Source organism: Chiloscyllium punctatum, chromosome 2 (assembly GCF_047496795.1).
Source record: "Chiloscyllium punctatum isolate Juve2018m chromosome 2, sChiPun1.3, whole genome shotgun sequence".
Classification (NCBI taxonomy): Eukaryota; Metazoa; Chordata; class Chondrichthyes; order Orectolobiformes; family Hemiscylliidae; genus Chiloscyllium; species Chiloscyllium punctatum.
In genome coordinates, this window is record NC_092740.1 from 44,688,292 (window position 1) to 44,712,862 (window position 24,571).

Here is a 24,571-nt window from a genome sequence, read left to right on the forward strand (position 1 = left end):
ACACGTCTTGGTTAGTAAGAAGATCAAGAGTTATGGGGAGAAGGCAGGAGAATGGCATTGAGAAACATAGCAACCATGGTGGAGCTGACTCAATGGACCAAGTAGCCTAATTCTGCTTCTAAATCATATGAACTTATGATCTATGTCCTTTCTAAAACTACCAGTTATGACATATCTTTTTAAGTTTTAGCATTTAACAAGGCAACCAAAAAGTTGCACTTCCTTTCAATTAATAAGTTTATCTGTATAAACATAGCTTACTGTATGCACAGAAACCACAGGTTTGCCAGCAAGTTTGGGATAAATAGATACTCTTGTTACAATCAGGTTGAAACAAAAGAGTGAGTGAGGCAAAGAAAATAATTCTCAAAAGAAAATAACATACTTGTCACAATACATCATATTTCTGGCTGACTGGATGGAAAGGTGGCTCAAGAAAGTAGAGTCAGGAAATGTTGAGATTTAATAGATTGCTTTACTAAAGCAGCCAGGTGTATTGGCTATTAACATGTGCTTTGAAACATTCTGACACACGAACATTTCAGGTATTGTTTTATGCTCTAATTTTAAAAACCTCCTTTATTTAATAAATAAAATCAAAAGTACTGATGCTGTTGAAACTATCATCTGTAAGTGTGGCAATTAACTATTTAATAAGTGGTGCAGTATATTTATAGTGGTAGTCAGTTGGCTATTTCTTACACATGGCCAGTCATAGAGGTGTACAGCACAAAAGTAGACCCTTTTGTCCAACTCATCCATGCCGACCAGATATCCTAAATTAATCTAGACCCATTTGCTTAGTGTTTGGTCCACATGCCTCTAAATCCTTCCTGTCCAAATACCCATTCAAATCCCGTTTAAGTGTTGTAATTTTAACAGCCTCCACCACTTCCACTGGTGGCTCATTCATCAATGTATAGTGTGCCTCTGTACCACCACTGGTTTCTCACTGCAGTTCAAATGTCACCACAGCATGAAGAAAGTCTTTAACCAGAATGAATAAATTGACCAGGTTTATTTTCAAGTTGGTGCTGGCTATGCATCCCATACATCAAGAACTATGCAGTACTAATGTGGGTTTTTCACATTGTACAAAAGCAGGATTAAAGACTAAAAAATAACTGGACCAGAGCAAGCAGATGTGATTCATAGCCAATCTTCATAAATTGTACACTTATTTTTACATCTCTCTTGCTATTTCTATGTTAACATATTCAGGTACATAGTTCACTTAAAACTGCCATATGTAATTACAGCTGGAACACCTTCAGGCATAGGTTCTGCAACACCAGACATAACCATTGGTGCCACCAGTCTTAAGGTTGCGGAAAGATTCTATTACCTGAAAGTGTGCTTCCAGAGATGCTATTCTAAATCTCTAACTATGAAGGCCAGCATACCACGTGCCTTCTTCACCGTCTGCTGCACTGGTATGTTTACTTGAAGTGACTTAGTGCACAAGGACACCCAAGTCTTGTTGCACTTTCCCCTTTCCCAATCCTGCCTCACAGTGCCAGGGTCCCAGGTTCGATTCCAGCCTTGGGCAACTGTCTGTGTGGAGTTTACAGATTCTCCCTGTGTCTGCATGGGTTTCCTCTGGGTACTCTGGTTTCCCCCCACATTCCAAAGATGTGCAGGTCAGGTGAATTGGCCATGCTAAGTTGTCTATAGTTGTTAGGTGCATTAGTCAGAGGGGGGGTGGGGTTACTCTTCGGAGGATCTGTGTGGACTTGTTGGGGCGAAAGGCCTGTTTCCACACTGTAAGGAATCTAATCTAATCAATCCATCCCCATTCAGGTAACAATCTACCTTTCTATTTTTGGTACCGCATTTATCCACATTTTACTGCATCTTCAAGTACTCGCCCACTTATTTTACTTGTCCAAATCACGCTGAAATTTCTCTGCTGTCTCCACACAGTTTCATGTCATCTGAAAGCTTGGAGATACGATACATAGTTTCCTCATCTAAATCAATAATATAGATTGTAAGTAGCTGGAGTCCAAGCACTAATCCTGATGGTACCCCACTAGTCACTGCCTGCCACTCAGAAAAGGACCCTTGGTTTCTCCTGACAACCAGTTTCAATCCATTTCAGTACTCCAAATCCACGTGCTTTAATTTGCATGCTGATCTTTTTAATTTTGCTTGCTGATCATTTAATTTTGCATGCTAATCTCTTATGTGGGACCTTTTCAAAAGCCTTCTGAAAATCCAAGAAATCATAGCCACTAGCTCCCCCTTAGCCTTTCAACTATTGACATCCTCAAAACATTTCAGCAAATTTGTCAAGCATGACTTCCCCTTTGTAAATCTATATTGACTCTGTCTGATTCTGTCACTATCTTCCCAGTCTAGATCTGAAGAAATGTATAAATGGAAAAAGGTTGACAGGTAGTAAAATCTCAAGATAGTGAAGTTACTACCAAAAAAACAAATGTGGAGAATTTTCTATTTTAAAGCATCAGGTATAACTAAGCAAATAAAGAAATAATATTCAAATAATTTTGAAAATCTACTGATGTTTTAGGTATCAAATTGTACAGGTCTGAGGGAACAATATGTATTTTACAATTTGAGAATACATCATAAGATGACCTGCAAGATTGAACAAGTAGTGGTAGATATCTAGTATTCAATGAGTGCCAGGAGATGTAATGGCATTTTGCACCATTTGTGAAAAATCTTGTATCCTAATTACTCAGCTTGGCACATGATCTATAACGCATATAATCTGCATATTGAGGTAGGAATCAATTTTAATCATTAGCAAATGGCATTAATAGCCCACTGCAAATACTGAAAGATAGTCTGAAAATGAACAATATATTACTAATGGCTACATTATTTTATAGTGCCATTTAAAAGATATTTTTAATTTAATTTTTTTGTAAGATTACATTATCTTTGTAATGTTTATTTTAATTATTAATACATCTTAACTTTCCTAATTCATGAAGTTGATAGTTGATAAGTCAACAAAAATATGGAGAAATACATGTACTGAAAATAACAGCTTTCTTGTAATTTTCTGTACAATAATATAGGTGGAGTTTCTTTTTAAATAGTCTGACAATTATATAACTATCCATCTAACGCATTACTCCTTAGAAATACCTTCGCTTCTACTTACACATAGTTGGTGGTGAAGCTTCCAGACTAAAGCTCCCAAGCAACTCCAGTCTGTGTGGCATCACTGACTCTTCCAAACTTTCCTGTGACTGTTGAGTAAAGTTGCATGGTTGAGAGGTCAGTAGGCTAAGCAGACCTTCAACTGTAGAACGAGGAGAAAATGAAACAAATTGCAATACGAATTAAACAGGATTTCAGTTATTTCATCAAATTTGTTATTTCATAATTGGAATTTTTATGAAGTCTAATATTAGATGATAAATAAACACATTTTGGAAGAGGAATATATTCCTACCCTCCCTGACTGCAGCAGTCAATAAAAATCCAGCTTGTGGAAATTCAATGGTATCTGGTTTGATCAAAAGCTGCGTTTCCTGACCTGCTTCTTCATAGCCATTTCTTTCAGCCATCTCTGCATAGATTTGGAGCTTCTCCTCCAAACTGCTGCAAACTAGCTGATCCTGGAATCTCAGTCGCTCTGTACAGAAAGATCAACAATCACTTTGCAATTTTCTACAGTTGAACACGTAAAGATATGTTTCACCACAATGCAGAAAAAAATAATTATTTAATACTCCTTCTAAAAGCAATACAAAAAATTCTGATCAACTCTGTATATAAAAACACAAAAAAAGATTGAATACTATGCAGACTTTCTTCAGAATATTAGCCATTATGAATAAGTCAAACAGAAGATCAAATCCATTTATCTAAGGGAATATTGTAGGGAGTTACAAAAGTCTGATAAATACTCTTACTAGGATTTTCCTGAAATCCTATTTTTCTATGATTTGAATCTGATTTTACAATTATTCACAAAATTTAAACCACCGGACCAAGAATGGTGATATATTACTGTTTGTAATTTTTATTAAGATTTGGAAGAGGGAGTCAAAGGGTGGGTCAGTAAATTTGCAGATGATACGAAGATTGGCAGAGTTGTGGATAGTGAGGAGGGCTGTTGTCGGCTGCAAAGGGACTTAGGTATGACGCAGAGCTGGGCTGAGGAGTGGCAGATGGAGTTCAACCCTGTCAAAGTGAGGTTGTCCATTTTGGAAGGACAAATAAGAATGCGGAATACAGGGTTAACGGTAGGGTTCTTAGTAAGGTGGAGGAGCAGAGGGATCTTGGGGTCTATGTTCATAGATCTTTGAAAGTTGCTACTCAGGTGGATAGAGCTTGTAAGAAGGCCTATGGTGTATTAGCGTTCATTAGCAGAGGGATTGAATTCAAGAGTCGTGAAGTGATGTTGCAGCTGTACAGGACCTTGGTTAGGCCACATTTGGAGTACTGTGTGCAGTTCTGGTCGCCTCACTTTAGGAAAGATGTGGAAGCTTTGGAGAGGGTGCAGAGAAGATTTACCAGGATGTTGCCTGGAATGGAGAATAGGTCGTACGAGGATAGGTTGAGAGTGCTAGGCCTTTTCTCATTGGAACGGCGAAGGATGAGGGGTGACTTGATCGAGGTTTTTAAGATGATCAGAGGAATAGATAGAGTAGACAGTCAGAAACTTTTTCCCTGGGTACAACAGAGTGTTACAAGGGGACATAAATTGAAGGTGAAGGGTGGAAGGTATAGGAGGGATGTCAGGGGTAGGTTCTTTACCCAGAGAGTGATGGGGGCATGGAATGCGCTGCCTGTGGGAGTGGCAGAGTCAGAATCATTGGTGACCTTTAAGCGGCAATTGTTTAGATACATCTCCTAGCTTAAGCTAGGACAAATGTTTGGCACAACATCGTGGGCCGAAGGGCCTGTTCTGTGCTGTATTGTTCTATGTTCTATGTGATTTATGTTAGACTGTGAGATATTTCAGCATTTTTCTATTGATTTCACATCTAAATACCACATGTATTTGGAACACAACATTCAGGGATATTTAGCCTTTCTGTACAACATGAAGCTTCTAAAAGATCGTGGGTAGCATGTTAATAAGAAATTAAATGAGATTGGTTGTGAGAGATGATCTGGATGATGTAGAGTCCAATTGTTTGGAGGTGAGAAACAGCAAGGGAACGAATATATTAATAGGAGTAGTGTACAGATGCCCAAACTATAGCCATTGCAAAGGAAAGACAATAACTCAACAAATAATAGCAGCACATAAAAAGAATGGAGCAATAATTGTGGGTGACTTTAATCTTCATGTTGACTGAGTTAACCAAATTATTCATATAATAAAGAATTCATAGAGTGCATTAGGAATAGTTTCTTCGACCAATATGCCATGGAGCAATGAGGGATTTAGGCTATCCTAGATCTGGTAATGGATAATGAAGCAGGTTTAATAAATGACCTCTGAGTAAAAGGTCCCCTAGGAAGTAGTGATTATAACATGGTAGAATTCAATATTCAGTTTGAGAGTGAGAAACTTGGGACGGAAACAACTATGTTTAACTTTAATAAAGGGAGTTACCAAGAAATTAGAGATAGAGTTAGCTAAAGGAAACTGGATGACTAGGCTAGCAGAAATGACAATAATGAGGTAATTTGTGACTCTCAGCAAATATACATCCCATTAAGGTTGAACGAGTCTAAGAGAGGGATAAATCAACCATGGCTAACCAAAAAAGCTAAGGAGAGTAGGCAAAAATCAGTGATAGCCATGAAGACTGAGATAAATTCAGAATCTAGAAAGGAGAACTAAAAAGATAATAAAGACAGAGGAAATAAACTACAAAGGCAAATTAGCGAGGAATATAAAAACTGACAATAAGAGCTTCTTTACAGATATAGTAAGGAAGAGAGAGGTCAAAGTGGACAAAGTCCTATTAGAGAACAAATCTGAGGTGATGATTTTGGGGAAAAAGGAAATGCCAGAAGAGTTAAACAGACAGTTTGCATCAATCTTTATGGTGGACAATACTTTAAACATTTCATTAATACTACAGAATACAGGAGAGGAATTAAGTTTCATTGCCATCACTAAAGAAGTAGTATCAGACAAACTAATGGGCAAAAGGCAGGTAAGTGCCCTGACGGCCTGTATCCTAGGATCTGAAAACAGGGAGCTGTGGAGATAGTGGATGCATTGTTGTAATTTTTCAAAACTCTTTGGATTCTGGAGAAGTACCAGAGGATTGGGAAAATACAAATGTGACATCCCTATTCAAAAAGGGAGAAAGGAAAAATAATGGGTAACTATAGGCCAATTAGCTGAACATCAATTGTTTGAAAGTAATGGAATCAATTATTCAGGAGGTAATAGCAGAACATTTAGAAAATCATTATCTAATCAAGCAGAGTCAGCATGGCTTCATGAAAGGAAAATGTGTCGGATTAATTATTAGAATTTTTCAAGGAAGTCTCAACTAGACAGGGGGTATATGCAGATGTGTTGTATTTTGACTTCCAATAGATGTTCAATATGGTACCTCACAAAGGTTAAGTCATAAGATAAGAACCCACTCTGTTGAAGTAGTACATTGGCATGGATAGAGAATTGGCTCATGGGCAGGATACAGAAAATGGAGGATAAGAGTTTCTTTTCCAGGTTAGCGATAGGAGACTAGTGGGGATCTACAGAGAGCAGTGCTGGGACTACAGCTGATTACAAATAATGGCTCTGAAGAAGGAAGTGAATGCACTATAACCAAGTTTGCAGACAACACTAAAATAGGTGGAAAGACTGGCTGTGAAAGGAATACAAACAGTTTACAGACAGAGATTGTTACATTAAGTCGGTGGGTAAAATGTTGACCAATAGAGTATAAGATGAGAAAATGAATAGTTGCTCATTTTAGAAGGGAGAACAAAAGAATATTATTTAAATGGAGAGGAACTGCAAAAAGATGTAACACAAAGTGACTAGGGGATACTTGTATATGAAACACAGCAAGCTAGCACACAGATGCAGCAGGTAATCAGGAAGGCTAATGGAATGTTGGCCCTTATTTCAAAGGGGTTAGAGTATAAGAGCAGGGAAGTCTAACTGCAACTACACAAGGCATTGTTGAGATTACATCTGGAGTACTGAAAGTAGTTTCGTACCCTTTGTTTTAAGGAAAAATACCAGTTCATTGAAGGCAGTTCCGAGAACATTCACGAGGATGATTCCTGTTATGGAGGGATTCTATTATGAGTAAAGGTTTAATAGGTTGCAGCTCTAGTCACTGGAATTTATAAGAATGAGAGGTGAATATCATTGAAACATATTGGATTCTTAAGGGAGTTGATAGGGTAAATGATGGGAGGAGTTTCCCTTCACAGAATCTAGAACCAGAGGGCGTAGTCTCAGAATAAAAGAATACCAATTTCAGACTGAGATGAGGAGGAATTTGTTCTTTCAGAGGGTTGAAGAATCTTTGGAACTTTTTACCACAGAGAGCTGAGGGAGGCAGAGTCCTTGTGTATATTTAAGGCTGAGGTGATAGATTGATCGGTCGAGAAATCAAGGCTTATGGGGATTGGATAAGAAAGTGAATGTGAGGATTGTCGAATGATCCTAATGAATGGTGGAGTATGCAAGAGGGGCTGAATGGCTTACTCCTGTTCCTATTTCCTTTAGTTTTATAAATGAACTGACATGTTAAATATAATTCCATGTGTTTATAATGATTGCTGCAGTCTTGGCCTTAGATTGTAGACATTTAAGTTAATCACAAACCCAATGACCATGTTCCCTGTGCCCTTTTTCAGATAATCCCATTTTTGTTTGAACTTAATCTTTTCTATTAGTCTGTTTGTTGGATCCATCAGACATCTTATAGTTAATTGCAGTCTCTCGTGTTCCCTCAAATTTTTAGATAAGTTATTTTAAACAAAAAAATGTTCTGCATATCATTTAAGTTAGTTTTTGATCTAGGTGGCCTTGTCACTTAATGTTAGGATACATTCTATCACACTCACTTCACCTAAATTATAAAGCAGAGTGATATACATTCCATAATATAAAATAGGACCAATTGTTTCAATTTCAAAGGGATTATCTCACATACCAACTGCTGCACGTGTCAAGATCAAGTCAGATCGTAACTTGGGTGTGTGGAAGATTAGAAAGGTACTAATACCTTTAATTTTACTATGATCATTATAAATTTTGTGTGAGTATTCACAACCCAAGCAAGAAATTTGTCATTTTCAGCAGAAGTTAGTTGTGGTGTTGGAAGACAGCAGCAATTTGGTGTGAACAACTGCAAATCAAATAAGCATCCTTCAGCTGCTATGTTTGCGGCATGCACATTGTACCAGAGTTGTCTGGATGAGGGAGTGAGAGAAGCTGGGCACAAACGCTATTCACTTAAATATCCTCAACATGCAGGTTGTTTGGCGAGTCATCAAATCACTGAACCCTGGAATGATGGCAAAAGGAACAGGATATTAGACAACCGTGAAACTTGATGTCTAAGCTTGATTCTGGATTAGTGGTGCTGGAAGAGCACAGCAGTTCAGGTAGCATCCAAATAGCTTCGAAATCGACGTTTCAGGCAAAAGCCCTTCATCAGGAATAAAGGCAGTGAGCCTGAAGCGTGGAGAGATAAGCTAGAGGAGAATGGGGGTGGGGAGAAAGCAGCATAGAGTACAATGGGTGAGTGGGGGAGGGGATGAAGGTGATAGGTCAAGGAGGAGAGGGTGGAGTGGATAGGTGGAAAAGAAGATAGGCAGGTAGGACAAGTCTGGACAAGTCATGGGGACAGTGCTGAACTGGAAGTTTAGAACTAGGGTGAGGTGGGGGAAGGGGAAATGAGGAAACTGTTGAAGTCTACATTGATGCCCTGGGGTTGAAGTGTTCCGAGGCGGAGATGAGGCGTTCTTCCTCCAGGCGTCTGGTGCTGAGGGAGCGGTGGTGAAGGAGGCCCACGACCTCCATGTCCTCGGCAGAGTGGGAGGGGGAGTTGAAATGTTAGGCCACGGGGCGGTTTGGTTGATTGGTGCGGGTGTCCTGGAGATGTTCCCTAAAGCGCTCTGCTAGGAGGCGCCCAGTCTCCCCAATGTAGAGGAGACCGCATTGGGAGCAATGGATACAATAAATGATATTAGTGGATGTGCAAGTAAAACTTTGATGGATGTGGAAGGCTCCTTTAGGGCCTTGGAAAGAGGTGAGGGAGGAGGTGTGGGCGCAGGTTTTATAGTTCCTGCAGTGGCAGGGGAAAGTGCCAGGATTGGAGGGTGGGTTGTTTGGGGGCGTGGACCTGACCAGGTAGTCACGGAGGGAACGGTCTTTGCGGAAGGTGGAAAGGGGTGGGGAGGGAAATATATCCCTGGTAGTGGGGTCTGTTTGGAGGTGGCAGAAATGCCGGCGGATGATTTGGTTTATGCGAAGGTTTGTAGGGTGGAAGGTGAGCACCAGAGGCGTTCTGTCCTTGTTACGGTTGGAGGGGTGGGGTCTGAGGGCGGAGGTGTGGGATGTGGACGAGATGCGTTGGAGGGCATCTTTAACCACGTGGGAAGGGAATTTGCGGTCTCTAAAGAAGGAGGCCATCTGGTGTGTTCTGTGGTGGAACTGGTCCTCCTGGGAACAGATCCGGTGGAGGCGGAGGAATTGGGAATGCGGGATGGCATTTTTGCAAGAGGTAGTGTGGGAAGAGGTGTAATCCAGGTAGCTGTGGGAGTCGGTGGGTTTGTAAAAAATGTCAGTGTCAAGTCGGTCGTCATTAATGGAGATGGAGAGGTCCAGGAAGGGGAGGGAGGTGTCAGAGATGGTCCAGGTAAATTTAAGGTCAGAGTGGAATGTGTTGGTGAATTGATGAATTGCTCAACCTCCTCACGGGAGCACGAGGTGGCGCCAATGCAGTCATCAATGTAGCGGAGGAAGAGGTGGGGAGTGGTGCCGGTGTAATTACGGAAGATCAACTGCTCTATGTAGCCGACAAAGAGACAGGCATAGCTGGGGCCCATACGTGTGCCCATGGCTACCCCTTTGGTTTGGAGGAAGTGGGAGGATTCAAAGGAGAAATTGTTAAGGGTGAGGTGCCCATGTCTAAGCTTGATGCTCACTGTCCACAGTTTGGGATAGATGTGCAGTTGGTATCCTCCTAAGGAAGCACAGCAGACATTTGAAGGTAAAGCACTGCTCTTCCCAATTTAGGAATGGGGGGAAAAAAAACGGAGTCCTAAACACAGCTTGCTATCTCTACTTCTTCCAGGTTACCGCTCTAGGCCAGTCATCTATTTAATGCAGGGAGAAAGTGAGGACTGCAGATGCTGGAGATCAGAGTCGAAGAATGTGGTGCTGGAAAAGCACAGCTGGTCAGGCAGCATCCGAGGAGCACAGGAGAATCGGTGTTTTGAGCATGAGCTCATTCCTGATGAATAGCTTATGTTCAAAACGTCAATTCTCCTGCTCCTCAGATGCTGCCACACAGGCTGTGCTTTTCCAGCACCACACTCTGATCTATTTACTGCAGTCCAAATGTAAAGAACAAGATTAATAGTGATCACATGAAGTGTGGTTCATGAAATGTCAGAATACTTCTAGATACTATTATAAGACCAGAGCACAGAATAGTCTTCATATCCAAAATGCTGAGCATGTAAACCATTGACATAACCACTGATCTGTTGAGGGGACTCAGCTTGAGGACCTTGATGCTGGCCACACATTCTTTAAGATTAAGTAGGGCCAGCACCAACAGACAGGAGTGGACTTTCCTATTAGATCTGAACTGGTGCAGAAGTTTGATTCATTTCCTGTGGAGATCAACAATTGACATCTGGTTCTTCAATAAGTAGTCACTTATTACTGCCTATGCTTCTGCAATGCAGGACAAATGAGCACAACACAATACCAATGCCGCCACCCAGTCCTCCAACATTGCAAACGTTTCATGTAAAGCCAACCAGCTATGTAAATTGAGACTTGGTCTAAAGTCACATGATACAACATGAGCCAAGATGGTAAAATCAAGTCTTTATTTTTTGCTAAACTCCCAATCATTGAAGCAACAGGAAAAAAAAACACTGCTATTTGAATTAATTAAGATATTGTGTTGTTGACTTAAAATGAATTTTTCTCTTTAAGCAAGAGTAAGTTTAATTTCAGTGTTTGACATCTATTTGGCAAAATTCATCTACTCTGAATCAGATAAACCTGTTTTTTTTTGTGCGTACTTCTATAGAAATTGCTTCCTGTTTTGGAAAATTGCGAAGTGTTTTCCTGCAACAGCACTTAACATGCTTATTTAAGATAATGGGAACAATGGACAGCCTCTTTCATAAGCACGTACCTTGGAATTTCCGGGTCCTGGCTGCTCTTGCCTCAGCAATACGCTTGTCCTCTTCATATTCACTTAAACGTTCTTCCTCCTCCTCAGGACAGCTTTAGCAATAGTAATAAACAATACAAAAGACCTGTTAAAAATTATATGGCAGCAGGGGATACGGGCAGAGCCATAGTATTATTGTCACTGGCTAGTAATCCAGGGAGTTATAAATTAGTCTAATGGTGACCATGAAACTATTGTCATTTGTGGCAAAAACACATCTGATTCACTTTCATCATTTAAAATGGAAAATCTGCAATTGTCATCTGGCTTGATCTTCATCAGAAGGAAAATACTCCACTGATTGGAGTCAAACCTAGTATAGAGGAAGATAGTTAGATGGTTGTGGTTGGAGGCCTATCATCTCAGTCACAGGACATCACTGCAGGTGTTCCTCAAGGTAATGTCCTAGGTCCAATGATCCTTTGCTGTTTCAGTTTACCCTCCATCACAAATTTGGAAGTGATATGTTTACTGATGATTGCACAATTTTCAACACCATTCACAACTGCTCAGATAGTAAGCAGTCTGGGTCCATATGCAGCAAAATTCAGGCTTGCATTGATAAATGGCAAGCAAACTTTGTGCCACACGAGTGCCAAGTAATGACCATCTCCAACAAGACAATACAATCACTGCCCCATGACATCCAATGTCATTGCCATCACTGAATTATGCACAATCAATATCCTGAGGGTTACTGTTTACCAGAACTGAACTGGACTAGATATCTTAGTCAAAAAAGTAAATTGCCGGTGGAGAGAAGTCAGAGTTAATGTTTCATGTTGAATGACCCTTCATCAGAACTGATGTTAGTGGGGAAAATGTTGGTTTATATGCAGAAGATGGAAAAGTGGGGGATAAGGAGTAAGTGATGGGTAGGGATAGAGCCCAAATAGAAAGTACAGTTAGACAGACATAGGAGTAGATAACAATCTGGCCAGGAGGGTGAATAGCTGTTAATAGGGAGTGTTCGTGGCTAATAACGATGATATGTAATATGTTATGTGATAACAAGGCCTGGTAGTGGAGATTGGGGTAAGAACACTGGAAAGCTCAAGCCCTAAGGTTATTGAACTGTATATTGAGTCTGGAAGGCTGCTGACGTCTTTCCCCTCTCACCCTAAACCTATGCTCTCTAGTTCTGAATGCCCCCACCCCACGGAAAAGACTTTGTCTATTTATCCTATCCATGCCCCTCATGATTTTATAAACCTCTTTAAGGTCACCCCTCAGCCTCCAATGCTCCAGTGAAAACAGCCCTAGCCTATTCAATCTCTCCCTATAGCTCAAATCCTCCAACTCTGGCAACATCCTTGCAAATCTTTTTTGAACCCTTTCAAGTTTCACACCATCTTTCCGATAGGAAGGAGATCACAATTGCACGCAATATTCCAATAGTGGCCTAACCAATGTCCTTTACAGCCGCAACATGACCTCCCAACTCCTGTACTCAATATTCTGACCAATAAAGGAAAGCATACCAAATGTCTTCTTCACTATTCTATGTACCTGCGACTCCACTTTCAAGGAGCTATGAACCTGCACTCCAAGGTCTCTTTGTTCAGCAACACTCTCTAGGACCTTACCATTACATCTGTAAGGCCTGCTAAGATTTGCTTTCCCAAAATGCAGCACCTCACATTTATCTGAATTAAACTCCATCTGCCATGTTAGTTCCCCAGTCACAGCACTTCTGTGATGGGCAAAACTACCTTACAAATAGTAGCATGCTTTTTATTAGCATACTATTCCTCAAGTGCCCTCAGTTCAGCTCACAAAATATGACACAGTGATGAAATAATGAGAATGGATACTGTATGTTAGCTTTGAGATATAACACAACACGCTCCAACATCGATGTGCACTGGCAGCATGATGTGCCATGTAAATGATGTACTGCAACACTTCACCGAGACTCCTTCAAAAGCACCTTCCAAACTTGTGGCCTCTACCATCTAGAAGAACAATGGAAGCAGATATGAGAGAAGCACAACCTTCACGTTCCCTTCCAAGTCCCTTGCCTTCCTGACTTTGGGCTATATCACCATTCCTTCTGTGTCACTGGGTCAAGATTGTGGGGATCCCTTCCTAACGGCACTGTGGGTGTACCTACATTAAAGGGCAGTAGCAGTTCAGAAAGGCAGCTTACCACCACTTTCTCAAGGGCAATTGAGATTGCACACTAATTATTGGCCGAACTAGGGACGAACATTCTTTCTCAGCTGTGCAGCGGGTTCTGCACACACTGTTTGACATATTAACACCATTCCCAGCACTGACTTCCAGTTTTGGAAAAGCTATTGTACACAAACATCAGAAGCCTGTCAGCAGAAAAAATATGTAGTGAGAACATTACCAACATCACCCACAAACGAATAGAAAAAAATCCAACATTTTAGTTACAAAGCACAACTAGACAGCTTGGTATCATATGATGTTTTTCAAAATACTGATTACTGTTTTGACTGGCCATTGAAGGATGCATTGAAATGTTGTCTAAAATTGGCATGGATCTTATCATCTGCAGGTTATGACCAAATATTTCCTTTTAAAATCTTATGATCTGTTAAATATGTTACACAAGAAGTTTAGTGGTTCAGTGGTAGTGTCATACATCTGGACCAGAATCGCCTGTTTTGAGTCCCTACCAGAATTTGTTTGTCAGGGAAGGAACACTTCAATGAGCTGACAATTAGTTCGAGAATCTTTTCTTTTTCCAAAATCAAGGGGAAAAATACATTTGTGTGATTATATGCAAAAAGGTTTGTCTAACAAATCTTCACTGTTGTTGAAATTAGCAAGTCAGAGCTCAAACTGGTGCAGTTCTCGTACAAAGTGCATTTACCAGCAGGTGTCACCAGATAATTCTCAAGAATGATTATAGGATTAGCACCACATCAGGGCTGACTTCCTCAACAGTATTATCTTTTTGCAGAGAGGAAACAGAACTCTAATTGTTTCCAGACTTGGGGGAAGGTAATCATGCTGCAGTGGAATCTTGTATTTTGTGTCTAAAAGAGGAGTGGTGGGATTAAGTTTTCTCATGCTATTATGTTCTTCTTAGCCCATTACATCTGCATGCACAGGTAAAATGTAAAATGTTTTGGTCAGGGAGGCTGGAGATTCTGGTCCCTGCTGGGACCTTCTGGTCTCCAAGAAGACAGCACTATACTCTGTGCAACCCAGAACATCACTCAACCCCTGTTCATAAGCACACACTCACCCCTGTAGATTTCAAAGACCACACAAATAATGTGTCATGCTTTAGTGACACCACCAGGGGAGGTTCTCCTGAAGGCTGTCCAGGAAACAGTGGAAGTTCTTTTCCCTCAGCATCACAAAAGAGGCCATCCCAATTGATAAACAGCTGAACAGAGATGGCTGCAGGAAGCTAATGCCCATAGGTAGCTCAATTAGGGAGGGATTATGTACTGCATTCTGCCATGGCATGTACCCTTGTCCACTCAATGTTTCTTGTTCTTATGAGTGTAATTTATGCTTTGCACAGTTGCCAGTCCACAGGATGCCAGACATCTCCATTATATGTCATAGACGTCAAAGAGTAATATGGCACGGAAATAGATCCTTCGGTAAACTGGTCTCACTTTCCTGAATTTGGCCCATAACCCTCTAGACCTTTCCTGATCATGCACCTGACAAAATGTCTTTTAAATATTGTCACTGAATCTGTGTTTTCCACTTCCTCTGGTAGTTCATTCCACAAACAAACCACCCTCTTATTCTTGGTAACAAGTGATCCAGACCCACAGCAAAGTGATTGACTATTAACTATCCTCTGAAGTGATCAAGAAACCTCTAGAATGCCACCAAACCAGACGGAGCACATGGCAGTGACATGGGCATCATAAATGACTTTGACAAACTCAGTCCTTTCAACCCTGCAAGGTCCTCCTTGCTTACATCTGGGGACTAGTTGGTTAGAGGTCTCACAGACAACAACCTGATGCACAGACACATACCTGATAGAGAACACCATCGTCATTTCTAGTATGTCCGACCTCACCAAAGAACAGACCCAGTGGTGGGGTCATCACAGTGGAATACAATTGGGAACAAGTTGCCTTGGGAGCCTTTCAGGACTCCATCAGTTCTTATGGCTTCAGCTCAAACAGGGTCAAGAAAAGCTTCTGCTGAATATCATGTACCACCCCACCCCTTGGTTGAGGCATCAGTACTCCTCCATTTTGCATTAAGCGTTCCTTCTTAATGCTTGGGGGAAGCATTAAGATAAGCAAGGATGCTCCATCTCAACCTCCTCCAAAGTTTCCTAGCAGCACAGATGCTAGTCTTCAGATGATTTGGTTCACCCCATAACATATCAAGAAATGGCTGAAGGCAGTGCAAAGACTATAAGCTCTGACAACAATCTGGTAATAGTATTGAAGACTATTCCAGAACTTGCTGCACTCTCCCCACTCCCAACCAAGGTGTTCCAATACAGTTACAACACTGGCATCTCCCAAGTAATGTGGAAAATTGCCTATACGTGAACTTTATACAAAATGTAGGACAAATTCAACTCAGTCAATTATCACACATCAGTCTATTCTCAGTTATCATTAAAGTGATAGAAGGCACCATCAACTATAGTATAAAGCAGCAATTGTCTTGTAATAACCTGCTCACAGCTTCTCATTTTGAATTTTGCCAGGCCATACTGTTCCAAGTCTCATTTATTGTTTTTGTTAAAACATGGATTTAAAAAGCTGAACTGCAAAGGGGGGATGAGAGTGACAAACCTTGACACCTAGACCCTACTTAACCAAGTATCATCGAGGAGCACTGGCAAAATTGCAGTCAATGGTGCATCAAGGGAAGACTACTCCACTGGTTGGAGTCATATCTTGCACAAATGAAGGCAAGTGGTTTTTGGAAGTCAGTCATCTCAGCTTGAAGGCATGTCTGTAGTGTTCTAGGCCCAACCATCTCTAGATGCTTCATCAATGACCATTCATCCATCATAAAATCAGAAGTGGGGATGTTCACTGATGATTGCACAATGTTCAGTACCATTCAAGACTCCTCAGGTGCTGAAGATGGCTATGTCAAAATACAGCAAGATCTGGACAATATCAAAGGTTTTATCATTGCCAACCCCTCACCATCAACATCTTGGTGGTTAGCATTGAAAGAATATGAACTCCTATTATCCCTATAAATGCAGTGGCTACAAAAGCAGGTTAAACTCTAGGAAAGCTGTAGTGAATAACTCACCACGTGACTCCCCAAAGCTTTTTCACCATCTGCATCAGGAGTGTGATGGAATACTCCCCACTTGCCTACATGAGTGCAGCTTGAACAATACTCAAGAAGCTTGACACCATCCAGGAAAGCAGCCCACTTGACTGGTACTACATCACTCCCTCCACCACCAACACTCATTGGCAAGAATATGTTCCACATGTATGAAGCAATACAGAAATGAACCAAGAATCCTCAGGCAGCACCTTCAAAAACCCACAATCAGTACCATCCAGAAGGACAAGAACAGATACATGGGAACACCATTATCTCCAAGTTCCCTCTATAGATTGAAAGCTGTAAGTCAGTATAATTAAGGGAGAAAGCATTTTAAGACGGAGAGGCCCTCTCTCCAACTCCTTTAAAGTTTAATTAAAAATGGAACATACAGCCATGTCACCCCTCTCCATAACCTTGCCTGTGGCTATTGCTATACATAGCCAAGGATGGAAAACTGCTCAACTGCTGGAGAGTTGGTCCCACTTTCTGTTTCCAGGAGGTCACCACCAGGTAATAAAACTGATACCCACTGCCAGGAGTGGCTTAGAGGCTGAGTGAAAAATCCTGGTTGGCCTTCTGTAATTAGCATCCATATGAACTTGAGGAGCAGCATGGGTTACGCTGCTCATAGGTGGGTAACCCTGCTGTGCCCTTCCCTGTCACAGAGATGGCTCAGAGGTGGGATGGAGTCAGGGAACTGGCACACCAACTGGAGATACTGTTGTTTCAGCTCTCACCACCATTCCTGGCTTCAGCAGAGGAACCAAACCTATCCCCCAGTTTGCTCCACTGGGAAATTCAGCAGAACCCTTATTAGAACAATGCACTACTAATCCTAAAGGTTAATAAAAGTCAATGAAAACTTTATAATGGTTTCTGAATTAATTTGTAGCAAACATTTCTAATATCTAGTCATTCAGTTTTAGCTCTTTGGCAAATCTAAATATTTGCCTCCTCCATACCATATAGGAAGTCACTGTACAAAAGGAACTTCATTTGTTACTGCTCTGATTCATCACCAGCTTTCCACTGCTAAAAAATTATTTCTGCCTTTTTAGGACCCAATAACTCTGAACTATAATTAATCAATATGATGAATTCTCTGAAAATAGGCTGCAGAGAGTCAGATACAAAAAAAAAGCTATTTCGAAAACAATTCACATGCTTTTATTTGCAGATCTGTCAAACACAAGACACTCTTTTTAAGAATAACACAAATGTAGTAATGCAAAATATTAAGCATTAATTGGACATGCAAGATGTCAACTGACTAGAATCACAATGAAGATACTCCACTGAGTCTAAGATTGGCAAGCTTATGCCTGCAGATGTTTTGGAGCTGTGGTCAAAATAAGAAGGCGACTGCCTGTTCTTTAGTTCCTTCAGATTTGCTGTATGTAGAGATGACTGCGTCAAAACAAAACTCATTCAGTACTCTGACATGCATTTGGACAAAGGGCCTCAAAGGAAGCAGAATTGGAGAGTAAAATACTTAAAGCAACTAATGGATTTAGAAAGTGGTACGCCACACAGATGGATGTGTATTTTTTTTAATCTGGTGATGTCAATTTATCAGCTAATCTTAAGTTGTTCTAATGCATATGTCTTAAGTGTGATCAATAATAACTCCCATTTATAGAGCAGATATAAAGAGGAAAGGAGGCAAGGATTAGCTTTTCTCTTGAACCTGATCCTGGCTCATTCTTAGCAGAGGGAAGCACATAAGTGTGACAGGTTTCATCATCGATGGGCATACCAAACACAATCATATCTGTCAACTTCAGACTTAAGAACGAAAATGGGAATCTTACAGAAGAAATGACCAAGATAGAGAGAGTGACAAGGAACAACTTGGTTAAAGAGACAAACCAAGCAATGATGGCTGCAGAAGTACCATGACGAATGCAGGGTCAATGATTAACAACAGCAGAATTGTTTTAAAGTTTTAAGCAACTTGGGAGAATTTCTTTCTCTAGGGATGGATGAACAAACTGGAATGACAAAAGGTAGGGAGATATGAGTGAAGAACAGAATAACGAGATGGCTTGAGACCACTCAGTCAACAATGAAGACAAAGGGAGTAGAGTCTGCATGGAAAATAGAATGATGGAAGGTAATCAGGTGGGCGCTTAATTGAAGGGTGGGTTTAGAGAGGAAAATGAAATCATAAAACATAAGATAAAGCAGCAAAGATAGAGTTGAAAATCATTGAGAAAATAGAGATATTCAGTGCACAGGCTGAGAGGGGAAAGGAAGGAGGATACCTCAGTAACCAACTTGGCATAAGGCTCTCAGGGAGCATTAGAAATAGATCTTTCTGAGGGAGAAATGAGAGAAAGATAAATTCAGATAGACACTTGCTCAAAGGAATAGATCATATGTGAGGCCATGAGATCAGACCAGAATGAATCATATGCCATGATATCATTGCTGCAGTTTGCAGGTAGGTGAAATTAGAATTGGGCGAGGACACTTCAGAAAGGGGCAATTACCATCATTCATAAACAAAGTCTCATCAAAGCCATGACGGAAATGCATTTGTCCCTGATTGTGGATGGCTGAGGTTGTCTGTTTGTGAATGGAAATTTCTGGAGGAAAACGTGGAAAGGAGTGTTGATTTTTGGTCTACTGATAGAGTTCATAGGAACAGAGCTTTGTGAGATGAATACAATGGAGAGGAGCTTGATGAGGCTAGTCAGTGGCCCTTCCATCCAGTTGCAGAATGAAAATGGGAGGATCAGACAATTGAAGTTACAATTCTCAATTGGCAGTCATGGATTCATTGATTGCCTCTCAGCAGAGATGCAAGGAAATACATCAACAGTAGATATCTGCTTATCAAGTGGATTCAACTTTGGGAATTGGAAAACAGAGGCTTAGTGATGCATGGTATAGGGATTAGTGGGCAAAGTACCCACAATGGCAGAAATGAAAGGAGCCATAACGAATGATAGGAAAGGAAAGAATAGAGAGGGAAATCAGGAGAGGGAAATAAAGAAAATTATAAGCAATTGGTTCAAACCTAGAGCAGCAGGAAAATGTAGCCATGGATTTAAAAGATACTCAAGTTACACAAGTATGGAAATTTTTATAAGAATAAGACAGAGAGCAGACTATTTTAAAAAGAGTCAGAATCTGAATCTCTATGGTGGTACAAGATTGGCCTATATTGGCACAGTAGAGCTTCAATGAATGCCCCTATTCAGAAGGAGAATCAGGTCCAAGAGTTCATTGAGGGACAGAGTGTTAATGGTGTACTATTCGAGATTGCCACTGGAGTGGGAGAACCAAGGATAATGAAGTATTGGTCATATTCAGGCCTGCCCTGTGGATTCTTCTTATACAAAAATGAATTCTTGAAAATGAGTAAGAAGAATAACGAGCCTCTTCCTTGTGAAATCCTTATTGCAAGTCATTCATGAAAACCTTGTGCAGATTTACAAAGGAAGGATTCAAAAGAATGGAGCACTGAACTGTTGGTCACAGCTGGCTGTAGTCAGCATAACAAAGGGAATTTTGAAATCTTCCTGTGCACTAAGGGAAATAAACAGTAATCACAGAAACGAGAGCCATAAGTATAAGAATTTTCTAGCACACAGCTTGCAAACAGTGGTCAATGCCAGGTGCCACACTGCACCACCACAGGAATTTTTTTAAAATGTATTGGGGATAAACAAGGTAAAACCTTGCAGCCAAGCTACCTCAGATAACAGACACACATCAGACAGGCTGCATATCAAGCAACACAGGTTCATTGTTTAACAATGATCTATATCATCAAGTCTACAAAGATCACAAAAAATACTCAATCATCACTACTAACAGCAGTGAAGGCCACAAGTGTTTTCAATCTTTATTCAACATATCTGTTTCAGGTACCACAACTGTTGTTTTGTTCAACTTTCTATTGAAAGAGGTAACTAAAGCCTTAGTTTGTCACATGTCCGCCTCAGTAAACTTCAAGAGCTACCAGCAGCAACAAAGACAACAACAAAAATCATGTCTTTCCATGGTATCTTTTACTAACTCAGGGTATCCTAACACAGTTCACATCTAAATACAATGATGTTCATGGAAGACTGCATAGTGTTCAGTTCCAATTGCTGGTAAAGCTTTAGCATTGCGTCTAATTCCAACAAGACCCACACAAGATCACAGCTTGGGCATATAATTGGAAACGAACATTAATAATACACAAGGAGAGGATAATAAAATTCTCTTATTAGAAAGATGAAATGTCTCTTCATGACATTACCATCATCATACGAAAAATTTACTGAAATAGTACCAAAGATGAGGGGCTTCGGTTATGTGGAGATTTTTAAAAAAGCTGACATTGTTCTTCTCCAAATACTGGAAGTTTTGAGATTTGAGTGCTCAAAATCATAAATGTGTTTGAAAAAGATAATTAGACTCAGGAGGTGTCTACAGTAGACTATTCACCCACCAAATTTGCTCGCTATTCAATGAGATCATGGCCGGTCTGATAATCCTCAACTCCACTTTCTTATACTTTCCCTGCAAATCTTGATTCCCTTACTAACTAAAAATCTGTCTTTCTCAGCCTTGAAAATAGTTAATAACCCAGCTCCACATCCCTCTGACGTAAAGAATTCCATAACAGAATAAATTCTTCATCAACTTTAGCTTTCCTGTCCTAATTGTTGTGGACCAGGCCAGACGTCCTTAAAACATTTCAAGAAGGTAGCCCAGACCCTAACTTTTCTAGCTGTATTAAGCAGGTGTAAAGTGGATATTCCAGGAGGGATGCAGCTGGCCCAACCACTCAGTTTTATACCAAATAGAATATATTTACAGACAAACAAAAGAAAACCGAATTCAGAATAGCATAGCTATTTGAAAACCCAATCGACTCTATCACTACTTAATGATGCTGTTCCAAATACTTGCCACATCCCCATAAACACCCCCTTGGCAAAACTCAAACACAGGTTCTTACAGGATAGGTGTCAGAGAGAGAGAGAGAGAGAGAGAGAGAGAGGATTAGCATGGAACTGCTTCGTTGGGCCCCCACCAGCTTTTCTGGGTTCCCAGCTAAAACCTGACCAGCAGCTGCAAACAAAACAGCTTGCTAAAACCAAACCAAACTAAACCCTGAACTGGGAGAACTCCCCTTTCATTGTACAAGTGTTTAAAAGAAGCACTTAGAGGTCTTCTCAGCTAGATATTTCTAGACCTCTAGAAACCTCTGCCTTTATGACCCCTTTGGAAAAAAACCAAGGATAACATAACCTTGTTAAAGGAGCATCATCATCACATAATCAAGGACTGATTAGGGAAAGTCAGCATAGCTTTGTGCATTTAGTAAGGCCTTCAACAAGGTTCCAAATGATGGACTGGTTGCATTGTTAGATCGCATGGGATCCAGGAAGAGGTAGCCAACTGGATACAAATTTACCTTGACGGTAGAGGGTGGTGGAGGTTGCTATTCAGACTGGAGGCCTGAGACCAGCAGTGTGTGGCAAGAATTGGTGCTGGGTCCACTGTTGTACATCATTTATATAAATGACTTAGATGAGACTATGGAAGCATGCTGAGTAAGTTTTCAGATGACACCAAAACAGGTGGTATAGTGGACAGTAAAGAAGGTTGACTAAGAGTACAACAGAATCTTTATTAACTGAGCCCGTAGGCCAAGGAATGGCAGATGAAGTTAAATTGAGATAATTAGGAGGTGTTATATTTTGTTACGACAAACCAGGGGTAGGACTTACACAGTTAATGATAGAGCCCTGGAGTGAGTTGTCAAACAGAGACACCCAGGGGTGCAGTTGTGTAGTTCCTTTGGTGTCACAGGTAGACAGGATAGTGAAGAAGGCATGCTTGCTTTCATTGGTCAATGCACTGAGTACGGGATTTGGGACATCATGTTACAGCTGGGCATTGGTGAAGCCACATTTAGAGTTCTGGTCATCTTGCTATTGGGAGGATGTCATTAAACTGGAAAGGGTGCAAAGAAGATTTACAAAGTTGTTAGCATGACTGGAAAGTTTGAGTTACCTGGCGAGGCTGGGACTTTTTTTCCTGGAGCATAGGAGGCTATGGGCTGACATTACAGAGATTTATAAAATCATGATGGGCAGAGATAAGGTGAACAGCCAAGCTCTTTGCTCCAAGGTAGGAGAGTCCAAAATTATAGGGCATAAGTTTAAGGTGAGAGAAGAAAGATTTAAAAGGGACCTGAGGGGGAATCTTTTCACACAGAGGGTGTTGTGTGTATGGAATATGCTGCAAGAGGAAGTGATACAGACAAATATAATTACAATAGCTAAAATACATTTGGACAGGTATGTGAATAGAAACGATTTAGAGGGCTATGGACCAAATGCAAGCAACTGGGACTAGTTCAGTTTAGGTAACCTGGTTGGCATGTACGATTTGGGCCAAAATGTTCTGTGTTATATGACTCCATGACTCAATGATCTGGGTGACCCCATTTTCTGGTATTATGTCCTCTGCTTCTAGATATTCCCACAAGGAGAAAATAGCCTTTCTGTATTTGGCAAATCCCCTAAAAGACTACCCCACACAACGCTCATAAGACAGTCCCTCTATACCTGGGATCAGCTTTATGAATCTTCTCCAGAATGCCACCAATGCTAGGATATCTTTTCTTAGACAAGGGATCCAAAATTGTTCACAGTATTCCAATTGTGATCTGACTAGTGTCTTGTACAGTTTTCACATAACATCCCCATATTTATACTGCATTTCCTTTGAAATAAAAGCCATCATTTTATTTGCCTTCCCTTTTATTCACTAAACTTGGAGTAAGTCAGAAGAAAATGTAATTAGAAGACATAGATGAATCAGAGGTGATTTGAGGAGATATTCTTTTTCACAGCAAATTACAAATTATGATGTTCCGGAAAGGTCTGCCTAAAAATGTGGTGGAAGCAAATTCAACAGTAACTTTTGAAAGGAAATTCAAAACAACACTTGAGAAAATATTTACAAAGATTTCTGAAAGAGCAGGAGATTGGAATGATGAGCTAGCACCACCAAAATACCACAACCATAATGGTCTCCTTTGGCATCATATCAATCAATAATTCTAAGATGAATTACTGAAGTGAGGTACCATAATACTTTCATCATTCTTATTATTAAGATGCAAAGACAAATTATTTTGATAAGAATACATGAATCCAGTTATATTTCTGCTCTGTATGTTTAATTGGTAGGAAATAAAGCAGCTTAGCACTTTAAATCAAACTTCGTGACATCAAGGATTCAGATGGCCTGTGTTTGCAGAAAATGAAGAAATCCAAATGCAAGAGACATTGCATATCTGGTCCAGGTCATAAACAAATGTTATTATTCCATCTCATTTTATAAATAAACTGAGAGAATTTGTGTGTGTCAACCATCAAAGAGAGATGTTCAGATCACGAAAGGAAGCAACTGGTACAGTTGAACCTGAGAAAATATCTACCAGCACGAGTGCTTGCTCCTCATCAACTTTCGAGACTGCATCTTTCCATCTAATTAATCTTTAATAATTACTATTTTAATTTTTTTTTAAAATCTAGCATCTCTGTTAACTGCTGCTCATATTCATTACTTGAAGTAAATAGTATCATTCCAGGTGCAGTTTGCATCATTTGTAACAGAAAGAAATGGAATAAAATGATGTGCATTAAACATGAGAACATTCACAATAGAAACAATTAGTGACAACAAAACAGTATCCCTTTGTGTAATTTCCATTCTCGAAACACAGTTATTGCTTCTGAAATGGGACAGTGTTTCAGTACCTCTCTACTGCCATTCGGATCAATCTCATCCAGTTATTCCTATCCTCTTTTGAGTTTGTATGCATTTCATACATTTCGGGTCCAGCAGATGAAGCACTAATTAAGAACATTCCTCGTTCTTCATTGGCTACTTCTCGGACAATTAATTTCTGCAGCAAGATAACTGCAGGCTTCTGGTCCTGATGTGAACAATAC

General features: G+C 40.3%; 1 protein-coding gene across 1 annotated transcript in view; it reads right to left on the reverse strand.

The window, feature by feature from the left end:
- arhgef28a (Rho guanine nucleotide exchange factor (GEF) 28a) overlaps positions 1–24,571 on the reverse strand; it is a 462,887-nt gene that overhangs the window by 110,327 nt on the left and 327,989 nt on the right. The window contains exons 29-32 of the mRNA XM_072548108.1: positions 24,377–24,555; positions 11,298–11,389; positions 3,431–3,613; positions 3,137–3,277 (exon numbers count right to left, since the gene is read on the reverse strand). Coding sequence (XP_072404209.1) covers positions 3,137–3,277; positions 3,431–3,613; positions 11,298–11,389; positions 24,377–24,555 — 595 coding nt within the window. The remainder of the gene's footprint in view (positions 1–3,136; positions 3,278–3,430; positions 3,614–11,297; positions 11,390–24,376; positions 24,556–24,571) is intronic.